General features: G+C 36.7%; 2 protein-coding genes across 3 annotated transcripts in view; both read right to left on the reverse strand.

Annotated features, from left to right (window-relative positions):
• Positions 1–467: 467 nt before the first annotated feature.
• Positions 468–10,899, reverse strand: LOC105057725 (large ribosomal subunit protein uL1c). Its single transcript, XM_010940419.4, has 7 exons — positions 10,435–10,899; positions 10,146–10,325; positions 9,989–10,043; positions 7,324–7,451; positions 2,149–2,232; positions 1,000–1,125; positions 468–876 (listed from the first exon to the last, which is right to left on the reverse strand). Exons 1-7 carry the CDS (start codon positions 10,789–10,791, stop codon positions 739–741), a joined length of 1,068 nt encoding a protein of 355 aa, XP_010938721.4. The 5' UTR covers positions 10,792–10,899; the 3' UTR covers positions 468–738.
• Positions 10,900–12,599: 1,700 nt separating this feature from the next.
• Positions 12,600–23,823, reverse strand: part of LOC105057591 (thioredoxin reductase NTRC) — a 30,628-nt gene continuing 19,404 nt past the window's right edge. Inside the window, exons 6-11 of one of the 2 annotated variants that reach the window (XM_073248383.1) lie at positions 23,392–23,671; positions 19,337–19,444; positions 18,957–19,043; positions 18,755–18,859; positions 16,422–16,552; positions 12,600–12,869 (exon numbers count right to left, since the gene is read on the reverse strand). In XM_073248383.1, the coding sequence (XP_073104484.1) occupies positions 12,806–12,869; positions 16,422–16,552; positions 18,755–18,859; positions 18,957–19,043; positions 19,337–19,444; positions 23,392–23,671 (775 nt within the window). In that variant the 3' untranslated portion in view covers positions 12,600–12,805. The remainder of the gene's footprint in view (positions 12,870–16,421; positions 16,553–18,754; positions 18,860–18,956; positions 19,044–19,336; positions 19,445–23,391; positions 23,672–23,823) is intronic. The other variant, XM_010940240.3, reaches the window with a different exon arrangement.

Consider the following 23,823-nt stretch of genomic DNA (forward strand, 5'->3'; position numbering starts at 1 on the left):
TACAGCGATGTGGCAACCTTTGTGTGGATAAACTTGCATTTCCAAAGACCAACAATATTATCTCTATGCACGTACTTCTCACAACAGATGCATGATGGAAGGTCTCTTATCTCATTTGAAAGTAGCAATTACAGTTACTAAAATGTTCATGCTACAAGACCAACCGCCATCTCGATATTAAACCTCCTATCGATACCGTACTATTACAGTCTCAATACATGATACAATATGACAACATTGGTATAATATGAAATTACATACCAATTCAGTATGGTATGCTACCGATCAGAACAGCAAACCTTGCCCCTAATATTATTTCTGTGCTATTCAGTGAATTTCTAGCGGCTTGATATTAAAAAGAATTGAAAAACCTGAAAATTACAAGGAAGTTGCCAGAATGCAGGACAACAGCTTATCTCAGGACCATGCAAGGAGGCTATAGATAGCTCCAACCAGTCACAAAAAAATTCAACCAAAGTATTCCCTGCTGTCGGCTTGGAACACGAAATAAATACATTTACTGAAAGGACAATACATACAACTGACAAGACCACTTCATCCCAAGGTTAACAATCAGCTCTCATGACATCGGTGGTCCATAACACCAAAAACCTGGACCAAACTACTGTCACCTCTCATTTTGCGTTTGCCCATTTCATGCGTGAGCAATGACAATGTTGTAACCATGATGGTAAGCTCCTCCAGAGAAGAATAACTTTACAGATGTTTCTAGAGCATTTAGACTGCTACAGGAGGCTTGTAGTCAAGCATCTCTCTAATATTTAACCGAATGGAAGGCCCCATTGAAGAGCAAATATGCGCACTCTTCCAGTATACTCCTTTTGCACCAGAAGGTTTGTTTGCTTCTACGGATCTCTGCAATATCATAGGTACGAAAAAATGTCAGGTTCCATGTAAATAAGTCCACGTCTTTGTATATTGACCTAACTCATCATTGGGTGCATTAGTGGAGCTCTAGAAAGAAGGTAAACAACATACAACTGCAGCAATCAAATTTATGATAAGATCTTCATCAGGAAAGTTGGCCTTTCCAAAAGGCAGGTGAACAATCCCAGTCTTATCTGCTCGATATTCAACTTTGCCCTTCTTGAACTCTTTAATGGCCTGCAATTGTCCTTGTATCAGAGAATTTCTACCCAGTAGATTACGATAATAATTTTTAAATTTCAAAATATAGCAGCTAAAGTAGTCGAAGCAATAAGAACAATGGCATGAGCTTTTGCAGAGCATAACGTGATTCAATATTAATAGATATTCTTAGTGGAAGATCTATATAAATAATATTTAGAATGATGATGCATCTCTGGTAACCCCTTTTTTCTGAGAAAAAGAAACAGCTCGGAATTCATACAGTCCAAGAACTCCTTTCCTGGACCACTGCATGACATAAAGAAGTGCCTATTATAAACGTCAGTACTCCAAATTTCAGAAAATAATTTCCCTCTCACGTCCAGCAGCTGAACACAATAATTGTGAGCTGACTGAGATTTGCCCTTGCATGTACGTGCCCTTATGTCATGACCAATATTTGCTGTATGAAGGTAACTTCTATGAGGATTATACACAACATCACTAATTTGTAGTATATCAATTAATCTGCAAATGAAAATAAGCCCAAACTGTTTTTGATGAATCTCGTAATTCATCAATGGTATACTATCTTGATATGTTTTCAGAAATCTGTCTATGCTTTTCTTAGTACTTCATTCTAGCATTCCAGTTAAGGTTCAAGCCAACATTTGAAACTAGTCAGAAATGAAGGGACTTAGCCAAGGCATACTAATTCAGTTCAACCAAAACATGCTCCAAAACCAGAAGGATCAAAAGTTACCATCTAAACTGAAGGTACCTCAGTCTAGCAAAACTGGATCTAAGAAAGGTAGATAATTTTACATTCTTTGTAGTTGCACGTAGAATTGTGTTGTCAAGAAACTGAAACTTCTTGAACAATGACAATTTCCATAATTTTGAACTCAGATGAAATCTGAGGTAGTCAGGTCCAAGGAAGGAACTGACCCAGTCAAGAGAAAAAGCAATATACCAGCATCAACTTCTGGCTACTGAATATTGAAAATAGCAAAACTACAAAATGTGATAAGCTTATATCAACAAATTACCCAGCCATACCTGAGGTATATCTGTAGTGACTGTGCCCGCTTTAGGATTTGGCATAAGTCCTCGTGGTCCTAAAATCTTCCCCAAACTGGCAACCTGAATGATGTTCAAAGAATTCCAGGATGTAACTGACCCGTAGATTGTTCTAAGATTGGGCAAAGTCAACGTCAAATTACAAATAAAGCAATTCTTCAGACCTATCTCCATGCTGGGCATTATGTTTAGCCAGTCTTGGATATGTTATGAAGCTCAAATAAATGCAGAAAGCCTTTCCATTATGGAAGCAGAAACTATCTGAGTATATAAAGATTAATGCAGGACAGAAAGCATGCAAAATCACAAAAAAGACAACAATTACAAGCAAGGTTGAATGTAGCAAAACTGCAAAGACAGTTTTGCTGCTCATGTTCTGTTAGGTATATAGCACATCTGATAAATGTTCCCTCACACTCTCAAGAGATAAAAAAATGAAAAAGAACATTGGTGTATAACCATCCTACGCGACATTAGTAATAACAGCCGCAATTAATAGTCATGCTCCTCTCTATCAGATCAGATGGACAAGAAACAATTGTTTCTCCATAATGCTCTCTGAGGAGGTTATCCTAACCCACGACATCGTCGCAAAGTATCTGCCTTCATTTGTCCATTTTAAAGACCAATAGGGGCCCCTATAACCTGTCCTTCAAGAGGTATTTTAGGTTTTAGTTACTGAGAACTGGCAAAATTATGCCTCTTTTCTCAGTAGTGCACATGAATTGTTGTCATCTACCAGTCCAATGCAGGTAAATGATTATTATTAATGAAAATGCTTTGACCATTATCAATAATGAAGGCCGCTTTCTCTCTAAAGGTACTTGCTTTAGCAAAATAAATCTTCAACCTGGTTAGCCATGTTTCCAGCACTGATATAGTTGGCAGGTGATTATTACAAAACCTACATAAGTCCTAAGCCAATACAACATATTTAAATCATGGACTAGTGTTTTTCTTTTATACGCTAGAGAACCCACAGGTTATTCATTCACCCAGGAAAGCCTACACGGCCACACCTGTATGATTAGCAAACATATAGCTTCTTACAAAAATCAATGACAAGTCCAAGTTGGGGAGCATCCAAATCTCAGGCACATTCATTCATTTGCCTCTCATTGCAAAGACAGATATTCTGTTGGAGAATTGGCTTACTCAATAGATGTTGACACTGGCAATCATAAAAACTAGTTCTCTAGCCCATCAAAGTACCAAACTGAGATATCAAGGTAGTGGTTTACCTTTGTAAAGCAAGTTAATTAGGATCAGGTTTGCAGTCTTGGTACCAGACCCTGTACTGGTACCCAACCAATACACCTGTAACAAGCATTAGCATGTTATATACCTCAACACTCAATATGGCGGACATACTGAGTCTTGGTATGCTACTGGTACAGTACAATACACCCCATAGCAGGCAATATGGTCTGCTATAGCAAATCACGCTTGGGACCTAATTTGAAATTCAAAAGACATCCATCTGTCCTATAGCGCAAATTCAAGTCCTTTTAAAAGGTGACCACTTCAATCTCATGTTTTAAAATGTGGTGCATAAGGGCACATGCATAGATGTGATGTTGACCACACCTCATTGCCTATATATGGTTCTTATATGCAGTTATACTTCATATGGATCAAAAAGTCAATCCATTTAGTGGTATGGAGCTGTATATGTGGCCCAATTAGCGCAATATGGTTGCACGTGTGGCTTGCTTAGCATCATGGAGTCCAATATGTGGCCATTCTTTTGTGGATCTGGTGGACTGAGCATGTTTTAACTGATGGTTATGTTGGACAAATGTTTCCATGATGTTTTAATCATCGCTATTAATATTAAATACTAAATAATAAATGCTAATTATTAGTTATCATTATTATGAATATTTATATTATTTATATAAAAGTATATCAGCATTATTATTTTTTAATATACTTAATATATTTTACTTATTATCACATTTAAAATTACTAATGTGCCCGCATATGCAACCAGCATATCTGGTCCCTTGACTGCCTGCATACTGCACTGTTACTTTGATCTCTAGTGGATCATGAGTAACTACTTGATCTACAAACATGCAACATTGTGGGCTAGTTGGTAGACACCCCTCCATCCACAATGTAGTTGAATCGTGCACCTGGTAACTCCAGGAAACAATCACTTATTGTTGTTTTCTTCCTTCTTGCCCAAACTACATGGTTTCAAGTATGTTCGATATCGACGATATTTTAGTCACCATTATGCTACTGGCTTCTTAAACTCTCAAGTCTATGGCATTTATCCAGAATTAGACATGGAACCAGTAGAGTAGCTTTCCTATATATGAACTACATATAAACATCATATCGATAAATCAACTTTGTGTATTTTATAGGCAGAAGTTTGTCCTTCAACAAAAGTTTTAAAGAAATCAATAAAATTTAAGGAATGAAAAATAACAAAGAAACAGTTTCTGATACAGGCAAATGAATAGTTAGAATTCAACAAAATTACGAAGGCAATTCAGAATAAGTAATTAAAAAAAAAAAACCTCTCAGCAAGTATGCATGCTTGTGCATCATAGACTTACATGTGATAGGAAGACCTAGTAAGCTAAGGTCATGGACAATTGTGTGTACGTTCATCAAGATCTCTCTTGCTTGCTCTCTCCCCACCCTCTCCCTCCCGCCCGCTCCCCCCCCCCCCCCCGCCCCTCCCCCAACCTTTAATAGCAGAGACAATCCACTATTGTGAATTCCTAACATGGTTCACAGCTAGGAGACACCACATCTTAGAAGGCTGGATAGTCATAAAATTACATGATATGCTAAGCAACTTAAAACTTTAAATTTTAAGCTAATGGCTTTTCTTAGTAATGCATAAACAAATAATCACTGAGTCATCTTTAATTACAAATGACACAGATAACATGATCTTGTAGATTTTGCCACATTTTTTACTGAATATTATCACTAAAAAGTTTTTTATTTGCAGCTTTACTCAAAAAAACTGTAAGCACAAAAGAAGATGAAGATAACCTATTTGACCTCTTAAAATCACATAACTTTTAATCCAATTCACAATTAAGTGAGATGTTTAAGTCTTTAAGATCTAAGACCTCAATCTTCTAATGCTGTTTTGTGAAAGTGTTCCATTTCACATTCTAGTTGATTCTATGATTCTAGCATACTAGTTGGTAAATTCTTTATTATTATTATTATTATTATTATTATTAGTATTTTTAATTCTCTATGAAGTCTCAGATTTAACTTTCATTTTTCTTCTCTAGAAACCCTCAAAAGGCCACCTTAAATTGATTTGAAAACTAGACCAAATGGGCATCTCCACTGTACAATAACAATGTCCAACAAAAGATCCTCGCTAAATCTGCCATCCATGGTTCAGATATATGTTTCATCCACCCTGCTCCCAAAATAGCCATAAAGTATTAGATCAAACAAAACCAATATCTAAGTCAAGCTGCATAATGTAACAAGGCAGGCCAGGGCTTTTTGATTTTATGTTGCATCTCCTCCAAGAGGATATAAACCTTGAGACCGTATGCAATACAAACACAAGAAACCATCAAAGGAGATTATCAATGAATTTTGAAAATTTATATAACTCCAGGCTTCCACGAGAATGCTAATTGTGCTAATTAACAATTAGCAATCCAGATAACCAAGCCAATAAAGCAATCATAAGGTTATAACAAAAGTATGACTGATGGTGATTAAAGAAGAGAAGTAAGTTAACTACTGAAATTGCAGAAAACATTGTTTTTTGGAATATAGATTTCCATTAGCACCATCAAAGGAAACGATGCACCCTTAGTTTATGTTCCACTAGAGGTTATTAAAGCACTTAGATGGTCTCTAAAAGTTCTGCTCCAGTTAGACATTCTACAACAAGCTTACTAAGTACGAGGCAAAGATGTGAAAGAAAATGCATGTAGATAAAAAAAAACATATCACAGAAAAAATTATGGTGAATAAGTATTATTTATCTAGGCAGCAGGATATTAATTTAGATGGGTTATTAATGCAGCAGGAGCAGCCAAGATGATTAGTGAGAGATAAAAAAAAAGGGAGAAGCAGAAAGGGTGGATGATTTCTCCTATCAGCCACTTCCAAACCTCCTAAATTACCAAGGAGCAGTCTTTCAGCATTCCAGTTAAGTCCCAATCACAGATGCAAAAAGATTTCATATCTTAAGAGATTTCATATCTTAAGAGTCCCACTAACAGGAGAGTGGATAGGTTGACTGCTCATCTTGACTCACTTCTTTTCAAAGAATTCTTAAAGAAAACAGCTATACCTGTAGCTAGAAATACATAGCCTGCCGCCCCTAATGCTTTCTCTCTCTTTTTGTTAAGAGACACCTCACAGAAGGATTATACATGTAGAGTAATTTCAAAATTAGGACTTTTAAGTGTACATCAGTTGTTTTCATTTAATTTCTTTACTTTCTAAGTGTGATAACTTAGTCAATACCACGAAAAAGTGAGCTTCAAAAGCTTACATAGGCACCAGGTGTCTCTTTTCAAGAGCTAGATGATGTACAAACTACAGACGAAGGAAAATTTTTTCTACTATCTATTTTAGACTGTGCTGCAACTTGAACCGACAAGTATGAAGCTTGACCATGTCAGTCAAGAGCAAACCATTACTTCTAATACAGTATGCAATTGTAAATAAAAAATAAACCTATCTACATATAACAATCATGTTTGTAGTCCGTATATCATTTCCAGGATAGATAACTACTATATGTTGTTATTAAAACTATAATCATAAGGAATTTTGTAGAATATTTCCATATAACAATCTAAAGTTAGCTACCCTAGCAGATATTATGTGCTTAAGCAGTTAGAAGTTACTGATTAAAAGCTTAACAAAATAAAAAAAAAGGCACTGATTAATTTTTGTTTCTTCAACAAAAGTTTATTTTTTTAATCATACAGTCAAATAATTTAAATGGCTGTTTAAAATTTCACTTCATTAGCATTGAAGCAGCATCATATATTTAATAGCAGATGAAATGCATTTTTAATAAAAAGTAAAAGTATAAAATGCCATGACCTATTTTGCTTACATCCTCTATCTGTGTCAACATGAAAATTTAAAATGAAAAGAAAAGAGAAAAAAAATCCATTTTGAATACAAGATACATACCTTAGGCATCATATCTGGAGAAGCAATTAGCTTATCAAACTCCATGAATCCTCCCTTTATTTGTTGTATTAGATCTTCTCCACCAACTATATCAGCTCCCACATTTTGTGCCTCATCGATCTTTTCACCTATAAAATTTAAACCTAATAAATATCAAATTCAGGAAGAGTAAAGTTTTCAAAAGCTTGCCCGAGTAAAAATTAATGGAATGCCATCATCATTGTAGACCGAAAATAAACAAAGGCTCTATATTGAATTATGTATTGCATAGTTAAAAATGTCTCCAATTCTGCCAACAAAGAAAAACTTCTATTAATTGTTCAACTTTGATAAACAACTGCTGCTTTAAGCTGACTAAATTGAAAGCAATGTTGGATGAGCTCCACTTTAAGATGAATCTTTAGTGACAGACTAGGCAACACAGGCAATATAGGACAATTTTCATTAAGTTTATGACCCTGTTGTTTAGTCTATATTCAACCTCACCTTGACCTGCTGAGCAGCTCCATCACCAATAATGACAAAAGACCTGATCTCAGGTCTGCTCTAAAAAAGTTGTTCTCATCAAGGAAAATTCATCCTAAATTCACAACAACCACCTGTTCATGCAAGAAACCCAACATGGTCCAAGAATTCCTTATCCTACCGACAATAACAGGCTTCTTTGATCTGTGACAAAAACAGAAACATGCAGTATTTTTGCAAGATTCTGAACTGCTAGGCACATTTTAACACCCCAAAGTCTAAGTTTAGGCATGGCTGCATGGGCCATCATAAAGAGCACAATTTTACTAAGATTGCCCTCTATAGGAACACCATCACACTATACTTAATCCTTGTCCATTCTAGAGCAGCCTTTGATACCCAAAAGTCTGAAAGTTGACGAAGTGCCATTTTTTCACCAAGTGAGAAATCTAGAGGTTGGAAAAGCAAAAAACTCTCACCATATTAAGAAAAAGATTCGCCTCCAATAAGTTAGTTACTTCAGGCATCCCTTTATACTATACGTTAGATTTCATTATGCTTGCAGCTGTAAGCTGAAGAAATGGCCAAGGTTATGTTCTTCTTGAGTTACAAAAGGTTGGGAAGATGCCATCCAATTAAGCAAAAAGACTTTCATTGGATTTTATAACATAATGATGCAGGACCTGAATAGGAAAGATGATTCATAATTTGGTAAATTATTATTCAGGGGTTGATCAGCTGACGGCTCTATGGATCAATGTTGCTCATATAAAACTGAAACTACATGTCTCCTAGAATTTCCAAATATCATTTAAGTTAGACTTAGTTTGACATATTAAAAAGGGGCTAACTTTATGGAAATATCATATAGCATGAAAGCTTATGTCTAGGGTTAAAGGATGCATGGATTAGATTGGGCTTTGATGTTTTTCATCAAGGAATAAACAAATTTTCTGGCATTCTGGAGGGGAGGACTATGGATAAGTGGGGTTACAAAAGATGAACAGGATACCATCTGATTTAGAAGGAAAAAAATGGTTGGTGTTAAAGACACTTAAGAGTTTGTGATTCCATAGGCTGATCAGCTGTTGGACCTACTATGGATCAATAGGAAATTCAACAAGGTTTTTCAGTAGGAATGAAATTATAAGCCTTCTGCAATTTCTAATCATGCCTCAAATTTGATACAAATGGAACAAGAAAGTGGGAATCCAGACAAAATTCATTATATGAGATTCTAAGCTATGAGTGAAAATCGAGGACCCATGGATTGGTTTAGGATTTGCTAGAGTTTTGCAAATTAGTCAACAGAATTAATTTGCTGGATTTTCATGCATACCAAAGTTTTGGACTATGATAAACTTAACACTTTGTAGTGTCAGAATTGCATAATGAACAAGCTGAGAACTCTGCCAAATTCTGAATCTTTTGCAAAAACTAGCTATTGGCAGTCATGATTAATGTGACTTATCCAGAGCAGGGAATCTGATTAATAATTGTGTAATTCCCATCAAACAATGAGATGTTGGAGTAGAAATTATGCCATGAGAAGAGAACATAATTATGTAAGGCAAGATTGCTATATACACCCTCTTATTTTATTAATGTACTCTTGTCATGTTTCTCTTTCAAAAATGTACCAGAGACTCATGATTTATGCAGTCATGTATTGATATAACAGCATTAGGAAACCATGGAGGCAGACTCCGGAGATTGAACAAAAGCAGTTTTTAATGGATGGCTTCAAATCCATCTGATTTAAGACTAACACAATGGAATGCACCGTTCAGTACAGTTTGCATGAATTGAATGAGATACCGGACCTTCCTAAGAAACAATACGTCTTTGAAATCAAAATTTTCTTGCAAAACAAATGAAAAGATTGGAAATAAGCATCTTCCACAAACAAGATACTTCTAATGTCAACACAATCAGAGACTAGCTTTATCTAAAGCTTTATACCAATCTAGAACAATTAGTTGCTGAGAGATTGACCAGCTGTCAGGAAATTACGGTCAGAAACATAACATTGAAATGAGACAAATCAAAGTATTAAAATCACATTGTAATATTATGATGAAAAAGTAGAAAATTCATAAGTCTTGCTGAGAAAGCAAAAGATATCATGTAAAAGTATTTCAACTTCTGTTTAGATGTGTGCGATGGGCCACTATAACAACATAAGTATTTAGCTACCCGCCTTGTGTTAGTACGGCCACTTTAACAGTCTGCCCTGTCCCCTTGGGCAAATTCACCTACAAGAAGACAGAACAACAGATAAGCAATCAACCCAGAAACACTAACAAACCAACAAATTTAAAATGCAACAAAGCGAATAATTTATTGAAATTCCAAACCGTGGCCCTCAGCTGTTGGTCATTGTATTTGGGGTCAATGTTAAGCCGGAAATGGGCCTCCGCGGACTCGACAAACCTACTGTTAGCCATCTGCTTGAGAAGCGCCACGGCCGCCGGCACATCATACTCCTTCTTGTTCTCCCTCAGCTTCTGGATCTCCAAGAATCTCTTCGACCTCGTCTGCCATCAAAACACCACTTTTATCCGAGGCCTTTTCACTAGTTCCTCTAAACCACAAACGCGGAATAAAGAAGAAGAAGAAAAAGATGAAGATCAGAAAAGGAAGTACTCTATCCCTCTTGAGGAGCAAGGCGGCCTTGCCGGTCTTGGGCTTCGATGGTGGGGACGGGGCCTCGGCGGCGGCCTCCGAGGTGGCCTCATCATCCTCCACCACGTCGGTTTCGGTGGCGGTTGCGGCGACGGCGGCGATGGCGGCCTCGGTGCGGGTGGGTTTCCGGGAGACGATGGGAAGGCATGGGCTGCGGGAATGGAGGGTGTGAAGAGCCAAGGAGGGGTAGGAGGAGGAGGAGGAGGAGGAGAAGGGGCGGAGGGAGAGAGGGGCAGCGGCGGGCTTGGGGCAGGCGAGCGCGGCCGGTGGGGAGAGGGAGGAGGGAGAGGCGGCGGCGGGGGGGGCGGTGGCCATCATCGCCGCTTGTTTGGGAGCTCCACGGGCTTCCTCGCGCTGGGTGTGGGGAAGGGAGTGAGGGGAGGATGAGAGAAACACTTGGGATGAGAATATGTACTAGTTTTGTGTGCGGGTTGGGTTGAAGCGCGGTCTCGCCAGGACGGTGGGGATGTGGTGTGATGGTTGTCCGTGAACCGTTGGATTTTGAGGATAAAATAGAGGGCTGGAACGTTACCGTATTTCGGTATTTCAGGTCTATAATGGTTGCCGAGTCCCCATCAAGGTCCTCGATGGTTTCAGCCTGGCCACTAATTTTTTTTTTTTTTTTTTTTTTTAAATCCGGCTTACATTGCCACATTCTAGTATCAATACAATCATAAAGCCGTGAAAATAACGTGGAAGCTCAGCACCAAACAAACCATATTACTTCAGCCACAAAAGATACAATAAATACATGAACTATATAAAAAAAGTAATTAATATAAAATTTTAAAAATTCAAAACTAAAAAAAAAAAAAAATTCAGCTGCCTTTTTTTGCTTTACCAACTGAACTAGTCAATAATCTGGATGTATGATTATTTCCTTTTTTTCTTTTTGTCATATCCAATGAGGGTGAAAGGCCTGCTTACAAGAAGACACGGTGTCAAAAATCAGTGGAAGCCAGATTCCTTTTGAACCCAAAAATTTCCATCTATCGGGAATCGGGATTCCATAACCTTGAAATTACGAAAAACCTGTGGCTCCCCGAACAAAAACTTTCGCATTCTGCAAATTTGTGGCTTCTTACCTTCACAAGTGGGAGGCGGGCAGGGAGGTATAAGAACAAATGCTAATTTCTTCATCTCTTCAGTCTTCTTCTTTCTATTTTCTTTATTCAACAACTACGTTAGTGATGCAGGAAAATCAACAGCACCAGTATCGCTATGGATAAAGTTGGACAGAGCTTCAGCGTTGTCACCATCGCTATGGCAGGAGAACATAAACTTTCGTCAAAGAGCCAATGAGCTGCTTGATTGGCTTCTCTATACTGATCCTTTTCATCAAGCGTGCAATCTAGGCCTCTTCCTTTCAACAAAAAGGATCAAAAATTAAAAAAAGGAATCTAGGTCTCATAACCATCATGCAACTTGACATCTAATACAGCAACCTAATTCATTAGGTAATAATCTTTACAACTTACATCACTTGTTTTTTCAAATATGGTCTCTTAGGCAAACTACAGAAGTCGTCTTTGGGAGAAGGCAAATTTTAATTTCTTCCAAGACAAATCCCCGGGTTGATTTCGGAAAAACAAACAGCATCAAACAATAGAACGGCTACCAATACATGATGGCAGGCAGTGCGCTGTCCTCAGTGTTCCCACAGGATCTGGGATGACGATTCCGGAAGCTACAAGAGGACACTTCTTTTTTACTCTCTCTTTTTCTTCTGGGGAGACATCATAATATGATTCATACTTAGTCCCCTAATATTAACAGATATCCTCCAGAATGATGTCTAGGTATATTTAAGTCTCACCCAAGCACACCCGCACACGCACACGCACACGCACAGACAGAGACGGACAGGCATACATACACACATATATTATCAGACGTTTTCCTTTATGGTCGGCTACGGCAGTGAGTATCAAATCTTCAAGGCACCAGCAGATGTACCAAAGACTGCATTCTACACTCAAAGTGGAATACATTTTGTTCCAATGTGTTGTGTACACACACTCATATATATATATATATATATATATATATATATGGATGTATGTATGTATGTATATATGCATCAGGTAAGCAATTCCTGCAGGCAGCAAGAAGATCAACGCACATGATTTCTGAACCAGATTTGCAACAGAATTTCCTTAGCAAATGAGGGAATTTTCAAGTTGATATATTATAAATAATTAGGGTACAGATTTAGATCTGGAAAAACCCGTAAAAATTGGCCATTTCAAATGGTAGCATGAAAGATCAAAACAGAGTAAATGAATGTAAAAATTATTAAGCATAGTTAAACAGCTCCGCTCATTTGTTTGCCTCAATAAATTCTCTGTATTCTTTCTTCATTTTCACCCCAGACACAGTCCTGCAATGTCCAAGGACTAACAGGATCAGCAGCATAACATGCAAAAAAGTAAGTTACATAAGGTTCTCAAAACTCTAAGCTCATATTATTTACTATGAGAATCAGTTTAAAATAAATAAGGAATTGAACACATAATATTGATGCTGCATTTTCAGAAGATCAGTTCTCAAGGTATAAATTGATCAAAAAATATAAAACATGCAAAGAAGAATAAAGCATCAAATGATATAATGTTTCTGGAGCATAAATGCGTGGTGTACACAACCATATGCTTTCAGGTGAATGCTAACAAACATATGGGATGGAATCTCACCCGAAATTAATTGACTTGTTGTTCCCTCCAATTGGAGCCACTCATTCTAAAAAACCCATTACTAAAATTCGGTAAGTCGTTCCTTTTATTGGAAAGGATGGTAGCTGGTTTGTCCGTACCTTTGGCATAGCCATAACCCATCATTCATTTATCTGTCATATTGTCCTAACAAAGATGGTAAGATCTTTCTTGCAACTTCAATCAAGAGTTCCAATTCTTCACAAAATCTTCAACTCAAAATAAAAAGCCCCCCTCCAAAGGTCAAAATTCTCCATGTCTAGGCCCTCGAGCTTACCTGAATTATTATAAGCTTAACTTTCTTCTAAATAATAAGAAGCCTCTTTTATTAAAAAAAAGCATTTGTATTTCATTCAAAATTTTAGCCAGGCCAGTTGTTTCAGCAGAAACTGAAGGTGACTTTGATTTATTTATGTTGTTTGCATGTGGCGGCTATAGAGATGGGAAACAATCAAAGAAACAAAAAAGTTTCAATCCAATGTCATCAAAAGTAACTAAATTGACCATTTTGCAACCACTTATTGCATGGTCAGCAACCTCCAACACTATTGGCATTGAAATTGTCATAGGTCATTACAAGCTATGGTGGTTTCTCAATTTAAATAGTGCATCATGGGTTTTCAACTCATAGAGTTTGGTCTCAAATCCTACTAGAATAAGATATTATGTTTTGTTGCCATTTTGGTAAGGCTTTTCAGGTTCTCTAATCTAATCTGTGGTGATCACTTGCACATATGTAAAGATGAGGCTATTTAGGTTCTCTAATCTATTCTGTGGTGATCACTTGCAAATATGTACAGATGAGGCTTGTCAATGAGCCGGGTTGGACATAGGCACAAAGCAAGCCCAACATTCAAATCTCAGGCCAAAGCCCAGTCTGGGTATCAGGTCCAAGCATGACCAGACGTGGTTTTTTTTTTTTTTTTTCTTCCTAGTACAGACATCCAACAAAAAGAACATGGAAAGATTTGGTAATATTTGAACCTTAATCCTTCAATCTATTATTTAAGGGAAAAAAAAAAAAAACTCCAATAATGCTAGGGTTCTCACACCACCTAGCATCCTAATTCAAAATTTCTTGCTCCTAGATAAGGACTTATGGTCAGACCTTACATATCTTCAAGGCGCAAAGGCAAAATTCTTCGGTTGTAAGAAATCAGATTCTTGATAAGATTTGCTTGAAACTTTGAATTCATGGGATTCAAGAAATTTGACCTAGAAGGTTGCATATTTTTAAAAGAATTAGCCTATTTTAGACTTAGATTCTTCAGTAATTTTCCTTATGAGCAAGTCTTTTTCGTATTAAAGCAAGACCTGTCTAGATCCGATGTGGCCCAATTTTTGCCAAGCTCAAGCTCAAGTTTTCAGCCTAGTGGTTTGTTCCAAGACTCAACTCTCCAAGCCCGAATAAAATTGAGTCATGCTTAGGCTTGCTATTTTTTAATCTGGTGCAACCTGAATCTTTTATAAATATATCAAATTATCAATTCATATATAAAACAATACTACATAAAAATTTACAACGTGAAAATAGAAAAGAAAAAGAAAATGGGGAGAGAAACCCTAGATCTAATAACCCTCCCCCGCTTCCCCCCCATTCTCAGCAGACATCGTCCCTTCCACCCCAACCTTGCTCCCTAGCCCCCCATCTCATGCATCGTGGCACTTCTTCCGTCCACGCCGCACCTTCTCTCTCTCTCTCATGCACAGCCACACCTCTATGCTCCATCACCACTGCTGCTCCCTCTCCCTCCGCTCTCTTTCTCCCTCTCCCCACAATCAACATCCTCCTCACTCTCTCTCTCTCCCCTCTCCTCCACCCCAACTCTACAGCCGGCGACTCCTCTACCCCCTCTCCCTTCCCCCCCACTCTCTCTCCCTCCCTTGTCCTCTTCCCCCATCTCCTTCCACACTCTCTCTCCCACTACACCAAGAGAATCACTGTTATGGCGGACTTGGGTCATAGATGTCAAGCCCAACCAAGTCAAGCTCGGGCCTGCTGGCTTATTGCCAAACTAAACTTACACTCAGGTCTAAAGATTTGATGTCAACATGGATTTATGGCCCAACATGAACCTGGCTCAATTCAATGGATGCACAAGTCTAGTTATCGCATGTCCATCTAAATCTAAAAGGTTCTTACATATTTGAGACCAACATTCTTAAATTTCATGTAAAATGGTTAAGGGTAAAAATCTTAAAAAAATATTAGTCCATGATAATATACAAGTCAAGGACTCAAGTCCTGGCCGGACATCTTACGAAACATCGAGATGGGATACCATCCTGAATGTTGGGACAAAACCATCCTGTCATAATCCCAACATCTCAATTGATATATCTTAGGACATCTCCAGTCCCAAATATCGGCATGGGATAGGACAGTGTCGTGTCCCATAAGAAAACCAAGACAACCCCATCCCATAGAATTTAAAACCTTGATAAGTATGTTGCAAACTAATCACAAGACTATGGATAAATCCACATTGACCAAGTCAAAATTGACCCAAAAAAATGAGTAAATTTCAAAAGCAACTAAGAAATAGCCAATGAAGGTGCTAGCTTACCAAGCTGGTAAAGCCTTCGAGAGTGGTACCAAATGACTTGGGATCCAACCCTGCCTTGAGCAAGGTTCAAGGGGCTAGGGTCATTTGGGGGAGAGCTACCCCTCTTTGTTAACCAGGAAGCAGCTATCCGATGCTTCAACTTTGTGTCATTTCTTGCCATTTTTTCCACCCAAGGCAACAGTTTAAAAATGCTGTCATTTTACAATCTTTCTCATTTTACGAATAAGCTTTCATTGAATGCAGTAAGTTTTTTCATATATAAAGCACCCACAAAATCACTAAATTTGGCACTTAAAATCTGTAACATGAATATAGTAGATGTAGAGGGATCATATGCTATAGATCCTATGGGCAAACAAAGGGATGTGTCTTTCAAGTGAAACTCTTTTGGGTATTGAGATGTTAGCTTTCACATGTAATGCCCTTTACAAAGACATTTCATGACAATAAATCATGAATTACTTGATCAAGTCAGATGTTGTAGCAACTTAACTGTTGCAACCTCTTCTTTGATCATATGTAAATGAGCAAAAGCCTTCTGAAGATAAAGAAGCTCCACCGTACATGTTTCATAGGTAGCAGCAAGACAGCAGATGCACACAAGAATGAAGAAATGCAAGATATTTATATGTAGATGAGCTAACAAAATCCTGAAAGGAAGCAGCCTCACTTGAGCATTTCCTTATGTTTGAAAAATTGCACACAAGGTGTTCCCATAATTCCTGCTGCTTCCGCAATTTCAGGATCTTCCTCAATGTCAATTTCAACCAAGTGTACATTCTGATCAAATTCATCTATTACCTGCCATGAAAGAAAGCTTCCTGTTTAGTTATGATAACAAAACAAATATCATACCATGTAACCTGAAATTTACATAAATTTATAGAAAAAAAAGTTGGAGCAATCTCCCATCAACTTGATGAAATGCAAGAATAAGCACTTTAATCCATATTTCCTGACAAAATAAAGATAACGTCAACATATTTCATTCAAACATTAAAATCCAGAATATTGGCAATATGGCATGCTACCTATTGTCACCATTCAGCTTAAATGCATATTAATTTGGAGTCTTCTAATGAAACATACTTCAACCACAATGATTCAACACAACTATATGCTGTAGCACATTGCCTATATCCACCATGGAGTTTTGCAAACATAGTATTGGGGCTGGGCTTGCAGCAGTGGTGATCCATAACTATGGCACTGTCTTGCCCTCATCCATCTATCTTAGAATATAACCTGTACCCTGAAAAGATGTAATGTACTTCTCCTTGTTCTCCAACACACCTTAAAACTAGTTAATCACTATAGATAATCTGTCCAACTTAACAGAATAGCTTTAATTCCTGAAAACACCTGATTGATTTTTGATTCCATAGGTGAGTATATACTTCAGCAACAGTCACATACTTGCAAAGGGCAAAGAGAATCATCAAAGTCATGGACTTTTCACATCACATATCTAAAGTTCATATATTAACATGAAATGTCTTCCCGTAATGGCAATCTTGTGTTTAATGTGCAGGGAAGAACACAAACACGAGATCTACCATGTAAACCATGGTGATCCCACACACAGGAAGAAAAGGAAATTTTGAAGGCTGATGAAATCAGCTTCATTGACTTGACTGCAAAGTCAAAACTTGACAAAAACATGTCCCCTAGCAAAATTAAGATATACATGCAACAACTAGAAGACAGAAAAAGGAAAAGAAGATTAAATAAATTCCCCAACATTATAGAATATGTGGCCAACTGTAAGCGAGAAGAAAAGGAAGAAAAAAGATTAAAAAAAAAAACAAAAAGAGGCAAGGGGAGAGACCTGGGGTCAGAAAAGACACGAAATGCAACAGCAAATTCCCCAATCCTCAGCATTAGGGTGTCCCAGGGATGCTATTTTGAGTAAATTTTTGGCTCCAGGGTAGCATCCAACAATACGTGGCTATTTTTTCTCAAAAAACAATAAAAAGCTCCTGCCAAAGGACATGTCCGGAGGTCTAATAACATAATTTAACCACTTTGGATAACAAAAATACAGAAAAGAAACAAAATGCCAATAGAATGAGTCCATATAACTCCCTCTCATGTTGGAACATTGGTACCAAATATGGCAACTTTGCAAGTTCAACTTTCAATTTGGTTCAAACAATATATTTTAGAGAAGGGGGGCAGGGACATCATACAATTTATGGATCCAAATCATCTAAGAATATGTTATGACATGGGGGGATCTCAACTGTGCTGATGTGCAGAAAATATACTGTAGCAACCATGTTTGCTTTAGTTTTTTCACAATTATTTAATTTCCACTAATAAATGACAAATTCTTGTACAAGCTTTAAAAATGTGGTGATCCTACCAGCATTACATAAGTCACAGAGTTTGTAGAAATGACTACATGTTTACGAATACAAATTAATAAATTCTATTCCGTCCTCTTAAACTGATAGATTTTGTTGCTGTTGATCACACGAAATACACGAGAATTTCTGATGAGTTTGAGTTGCAGAATCCCTGATTATGGCCAAATGACAGATAGCAGAAGAAGGGTCTACCTCATCGAAAAGCATTACCAAAAATGCATTTCAAAAGATTACAAAACCTGATTATCAATGGAATATTCTTTTGCTGAAGATGTCTATATACAACCATTTTACGTAGCACTTTTGATCGCAAGGAGCGCATATACTGATAGAGAGGAGAAACATCACTGATTCATATAAGCAGGTAGAAGCATACAATATCTATCTGGATTGGCAATTGGCTCACCAACCTCAGGTCTTTGGTCATTAGAACATGAGAGTCAAGAGCTTTAGCACTTGGTTTTTTTTACACAGCATCTATTTAGGAGGTGAAGTTTGAAGATGGACAACATGATAGAGAACATGACAACATAAATGAAATTGGAAAGCAGAATATGTAAAGCACAAAGAGCATCTGTAAGGGCATGATATCTATTAAAGTGAATTAAATTAATGGAACATCACATAATAGTACCTTGCCTAAAATTGGTTTTAAAGTCCTACAAGGGCCACATGTTGGTGCAGTGTATAAAACACATAATAGCCTTGGGCTTTCATGGTACAATTTCCTTAGTGCATACTGCAGCAAAAAACAGCTCAAAGTTAATGCCACAGATTGGCCAACAGTGATAACCTCAGACCCAATAAGAAATGCGGAAGTCCTGTTCTATATGTACCTGGCCCTTGTGCTTTGTCCGTGTTATGTCAAAACCCATTTCTACATCCCTGTCTGTAACTTCCTTCTTTACCTCTTCAGCTACAGGCTGTTGGGAGGAAAAAAAGGAGTTACAAGAAAAACAATATGCTTTATGCCAAGAAAAAGATCTTTTTTGACACAACCTATGGGACATCAAAAGCAATTACGAAAAAGTTGATTAAAAACCAGAAGCAAAACTGGTGGGGAAATCACCAATAGTTTAAAATGTTGTAGTAATTACCAGTAACCAGTATCCAATTTTGATGAATCACCTTTAACCAGATAGATCGACAGGTTCTGCCTTAAATATTATTAACATGAAATGATGGTGCAAAATCAATCAGAGAGTGACAGATTTACCTGGTGAAATTCAACAAGGAGATTATTGGAAACTAGGTATCTCTCCACTGATAAAGCAGCGATACATCCAGATCCAGCAGCAGTTACCGCTTGCCTCCATTCATGATCCTATCAGGATAATCCATTAATTGTAAGGATCATGAACAATGATTATTTAAGAAACAGACCGTAGGCAGTTCTTCTAGATAATGCAAATCATGAATAAAATATTTTGGAAACAAACAAAGGATCGATGTGGACAGTTAGCAGTAATCATATGTGCATACCTCTTCCTTAGCTTAAAATCACAATGAAGAACAAAATTTTAATAACAGGGCAGTTAAGGTCCTTCACCCTACTCATAAATAACCTGAAATACTTTCAAGGATACCATTTTGTTTAATCTTAATAGCACGGACATTTGGTAGACAGCCCATTGTAAAAAGCATGACAAACAATAAATTGGATCCAAACTCTATATCCAACCCCAAACAGGTGGAAAAAGTTTTGAAGTTTACGGCTATGATTATGGTCTATGGACATATAAGGCCAAAATAGAACTTCTGTTGAAACTTGCAGAACTCCAACTCCAATCAAGATTATATATGCTACGGAAAAAAGATGAGAGGATGTTGTGAATTAACTGCAGAAGAATGATGGATCCAAATGAATCATCCAGAACTGACTTATTAACAAATGTGAACACAGTCCAGTTAATAAAATCCAGGGAGGTAAGGATGTCTGATATTGTTTGTCAAAGCAGAGGAATTGGTTGACAGATGAACAAAGTCTACAATGCAGATAGGGGTATCATCAGAGACACAATACAATTTTTTTTTTTTTTTACTTTGTTCCTCTGTCATTAATGATCCTCGACAAACAGTAGTGCATGGATTGATATGCATATTATGAAATTACCAAAGAGCATTTTTTTTCATGGAGTTGCACTTCTAAAAGTATCGTATCAAGAAAAAAGTCTGACTTAAGAGTTTATTTTATGCAATTTTACAAGCTCATAGTGAACTTAACATGAATGCAAGTCTTAAGAATTTATTGATAAATATTTAAAATAAAAAGAACAACAAACATAAATATAAATTTCTGTGTGCATATTCATTCAAATTTTACACAGTGTATGTTTTCTGTAAGGAAAGAAACAATTCTCTGCACAACTCTGATGTTTTATTGCAAAATCTAACTGAATCACATGTCTAAGTTCCAAAATAAACATACATTTGCATATATGTACATGTATGCATCCCAAAATATATTTACTCATACAAATATATGTCTGTATAAATATACGAGTGTATTTTACATAGGTCAAGTTATTTTTTATAAAAAGGTATTTCACGTGGCAGGGCCCCAAATCCTAAATCTCACTAGTGCGAAATCTAACTCTGAAAGATGCATGTCTGCATACATATACATACATAAGTCTGCATATCTTAGTTTGCATTTTACATATTTTATGTATTTCCATATATTAATATCTTTCCACTTATGAATACCCAAACCTTAAACTTTCGCTATTGCAAAATGACAAATATCTAAATCTCAATAACATGTCTTCGCCCATCATGATTAAAAGTTATCCAGACAAAACAGTGTTCTGAAAAGGAAAATACCTACTTTGGCCTAATTCAAAATTTTGATTCATTATTTTCAATGGAACACTCTTAGATTTGGCCTTATCTATGTAAAATTATATAACTACATCACTTATATTTCATCATGCATACCTCTAAATTCATTATATCACTAACATAAATTAACTTCCTCTTGGTAGTATAGCAAATTGTCATAACATACACAAGAAATACTGCTAATGTTAAAAGACTGCCCACATAGTAAAATATATCTATGCATAAAGATTATTAAAAAAAAAATCTTGATGACTTGTTTAGGTTTTCTGTTTTATTTCTTTAAATTTCCAAGTTTTAGCCCAAATCTCCAGAAAGTTACAAATAAAACAGATTTAAGGCCAAATTTGTAGACAATAGCTTCCATGAAGGTTTGGTTTGAGGCCAGGTGGATCTGATTGCAGCCTGCAAAATACAGATATCTAACCAGTACAGATCATTGATCTAATTCATAAAACAGGAGTCACTCAAGCATCATGGTTCATGGTGAATCTCTCTCACTAATTACTAGCAATAATAATCATGGACTAGCCTTATCCCATGTATGATCCATTACTTTTGTCTCTTTTTTTTTTTTTTTTTGCATCATCTATTTCAATAGAAAGTTGTATCATCCATAAACCAGGCTTTGCAAATTTTTTCCTAACACATTTCACAATTCATAGGCACCTATACTCATTATTTGGTCCTCTCAATATATATATGCGAGCATCTTTGCAACTGAATAAGTATGAAGATGTCAAACTGCGACTTTCATGCAAAATATAATAACTGCAGGTACAACATCAGACATAAGTTTGAACAAGGTCCATTTAAGCCGAATAATCTAGCAAAGAAAAGGAGCATGTCCTTTGCATGTTAAATCCCATTTGATCTCAACTATTGTTGAAGTAGCATTTCCTACTCTACTAATGTTGTTCTAAGCACATGTAAAAGAAAAATCAAAATGCTCCAGCATGAAGCAATCATGCAGCAAAGTGCTGAACATGTAAATTGGTAATATATGATCTCCATAATGTACAAACCCCAATGTAAGGACCTATGTGGGCGTGTATTTAGTCACAAATCAGCTATGCATGGTGTAGATCTTGGATACTTATGTAGGATCAAAAAACCCAAATAATACCTTCCGACTAGTCTCTTTGGATGAGGTCCTAGATTATTATGCATAATATCAAGTGGACCTAGCCATGGCCCATGTGAACCAGCGGACACTACAGCATGGATCCATTTGGACTGACCATAGGCTGATCATGGTGTTTGCAAATAGATTTGCGGTACTTATAATTGGATTTGAAAGGATTTGGACCCTTAGCCCGACAAGCATGCCCGGGCTTAAACAGGGGGAGCATGTGAGAGCCCACACAGGGGTGTGTTTAGTCCCACATCAGCTAGGTCGTTACACACAACCCACCTATCCGCCTATCGATAAAATAAAATAAGATTTAAAAAAAAAAAACTGTGCGCCCATGCAAGGGCAGCTGGCTAGGAAAGCGAACTACAAACATGCCCAAGCACACACGAGAGAGAGAGAGAGAATAGGACATGCCTATAATGAATTCATTATTTGTCTAGTTGAAAATGTGCAGTTAAAGATTAAACCATGTTGTTCTGCATAATTTAAAGAAAACCAAACTGTATTCATGCTGTTGGTAAAATTAAAGATTTTAGTTACTGAGATCCTAGTTACCAGGTATATTTGTACTACCACTGAAAATCATATCCACATATAGCAATCTGCGTACTTATGCTGATTCAGGGAGGTATTATAAACTGCTCTTTGGCAGTGAGGCATGTATTAAAGCAAATAACTGCTTGAAACTTCTACTTAAGTATAACAATATATTGAAGATGATTTAAATACTTATATGCTGTCTTAAATAGCCAATGAAAAACGAAGATCAATCTAGACATAAAGGAAAGACTTAACATTTATGATAGAATTCTTTCTAATGAACATAATTAGATACTTCTCAAACTAGGAGATTTGCTCCATAGCTGAATCCAATTTGATGGGAAATGAATTAGAATAAGGATGATGATGATGACGATGATGATGACAGTCTCTTTCAGAAAATTTAGAAGTCATATATATTCATTTGACTTTAGTTATTTCAATTTAAAAATATCAAGATAAGTAGAGGTCAGAGAACAACTAGAAAACAAAATAAACAATATAAAAAATTTATAGGAAAGAAATGATGAAATTGGACTTCAACATATTCTGAAAGATACAGAAGAAAAGAAACCTCCACATGCAAATGTACATGAAGTCACAGAAACAGAAATCAAGGATGGTAAGCAACTTGCCGTCACATGATCTACCTTACCATCCATGTGGAAAATGCTTTCAAGAATATAATGGACCTACAAACATCAATATTAAGAAAATTAATAATCACAAGAATGTAGTGACACTCTGCTGAGCAGTACCTGTACATCACCAGCAGCAAAGACACCTTCAACTGAAGTTTTTGCCGTCCCTCCTTTGACTAAGATGTAGCCTGAGCTATCAAGTTCGACTTGACCTTCTAACAACCGGCTGTTTGGTGTATGCCCTATTCCATAAAAGAGACCTTTTACCTCTAGGATTGAATCCTCTCCAGTATCAACTCTTTTTACTAAAATGCCTGACATCTGGCCTTTGTTATTGCTGACGGCATCCACAGCTTCTGTATTGAAGTGCACGGTAATATTTGGATTGTTGAATACTCTGAAACATTCGCCAGAATCAACCTGTTAAAAAAACATTCAAGGAGTTGAAATTTTATAATCATCAATACTTATACAATTGATTTGCAATAATATATAAGTGCCTTTAGAACAGTTGTTTTAATTAATCTGGATAGAACACGATGTTTTGCA

The sequence above is a fragment of the Elaeis guineensis genome, chromosome 14 (genome assembly GCF_000442705.2).
Source record: "Elaeis guineensis isolate ETL-2024a chromosome 14, EG11, whole genome shotgun sequence".
Classification (NCBI taxonomy): Eukaryota; Viridiplantae; Streptophyta; class Magnoliopsida; order Arecales; family Arecaceae; genus Elaeis; species Elaeis guineensis.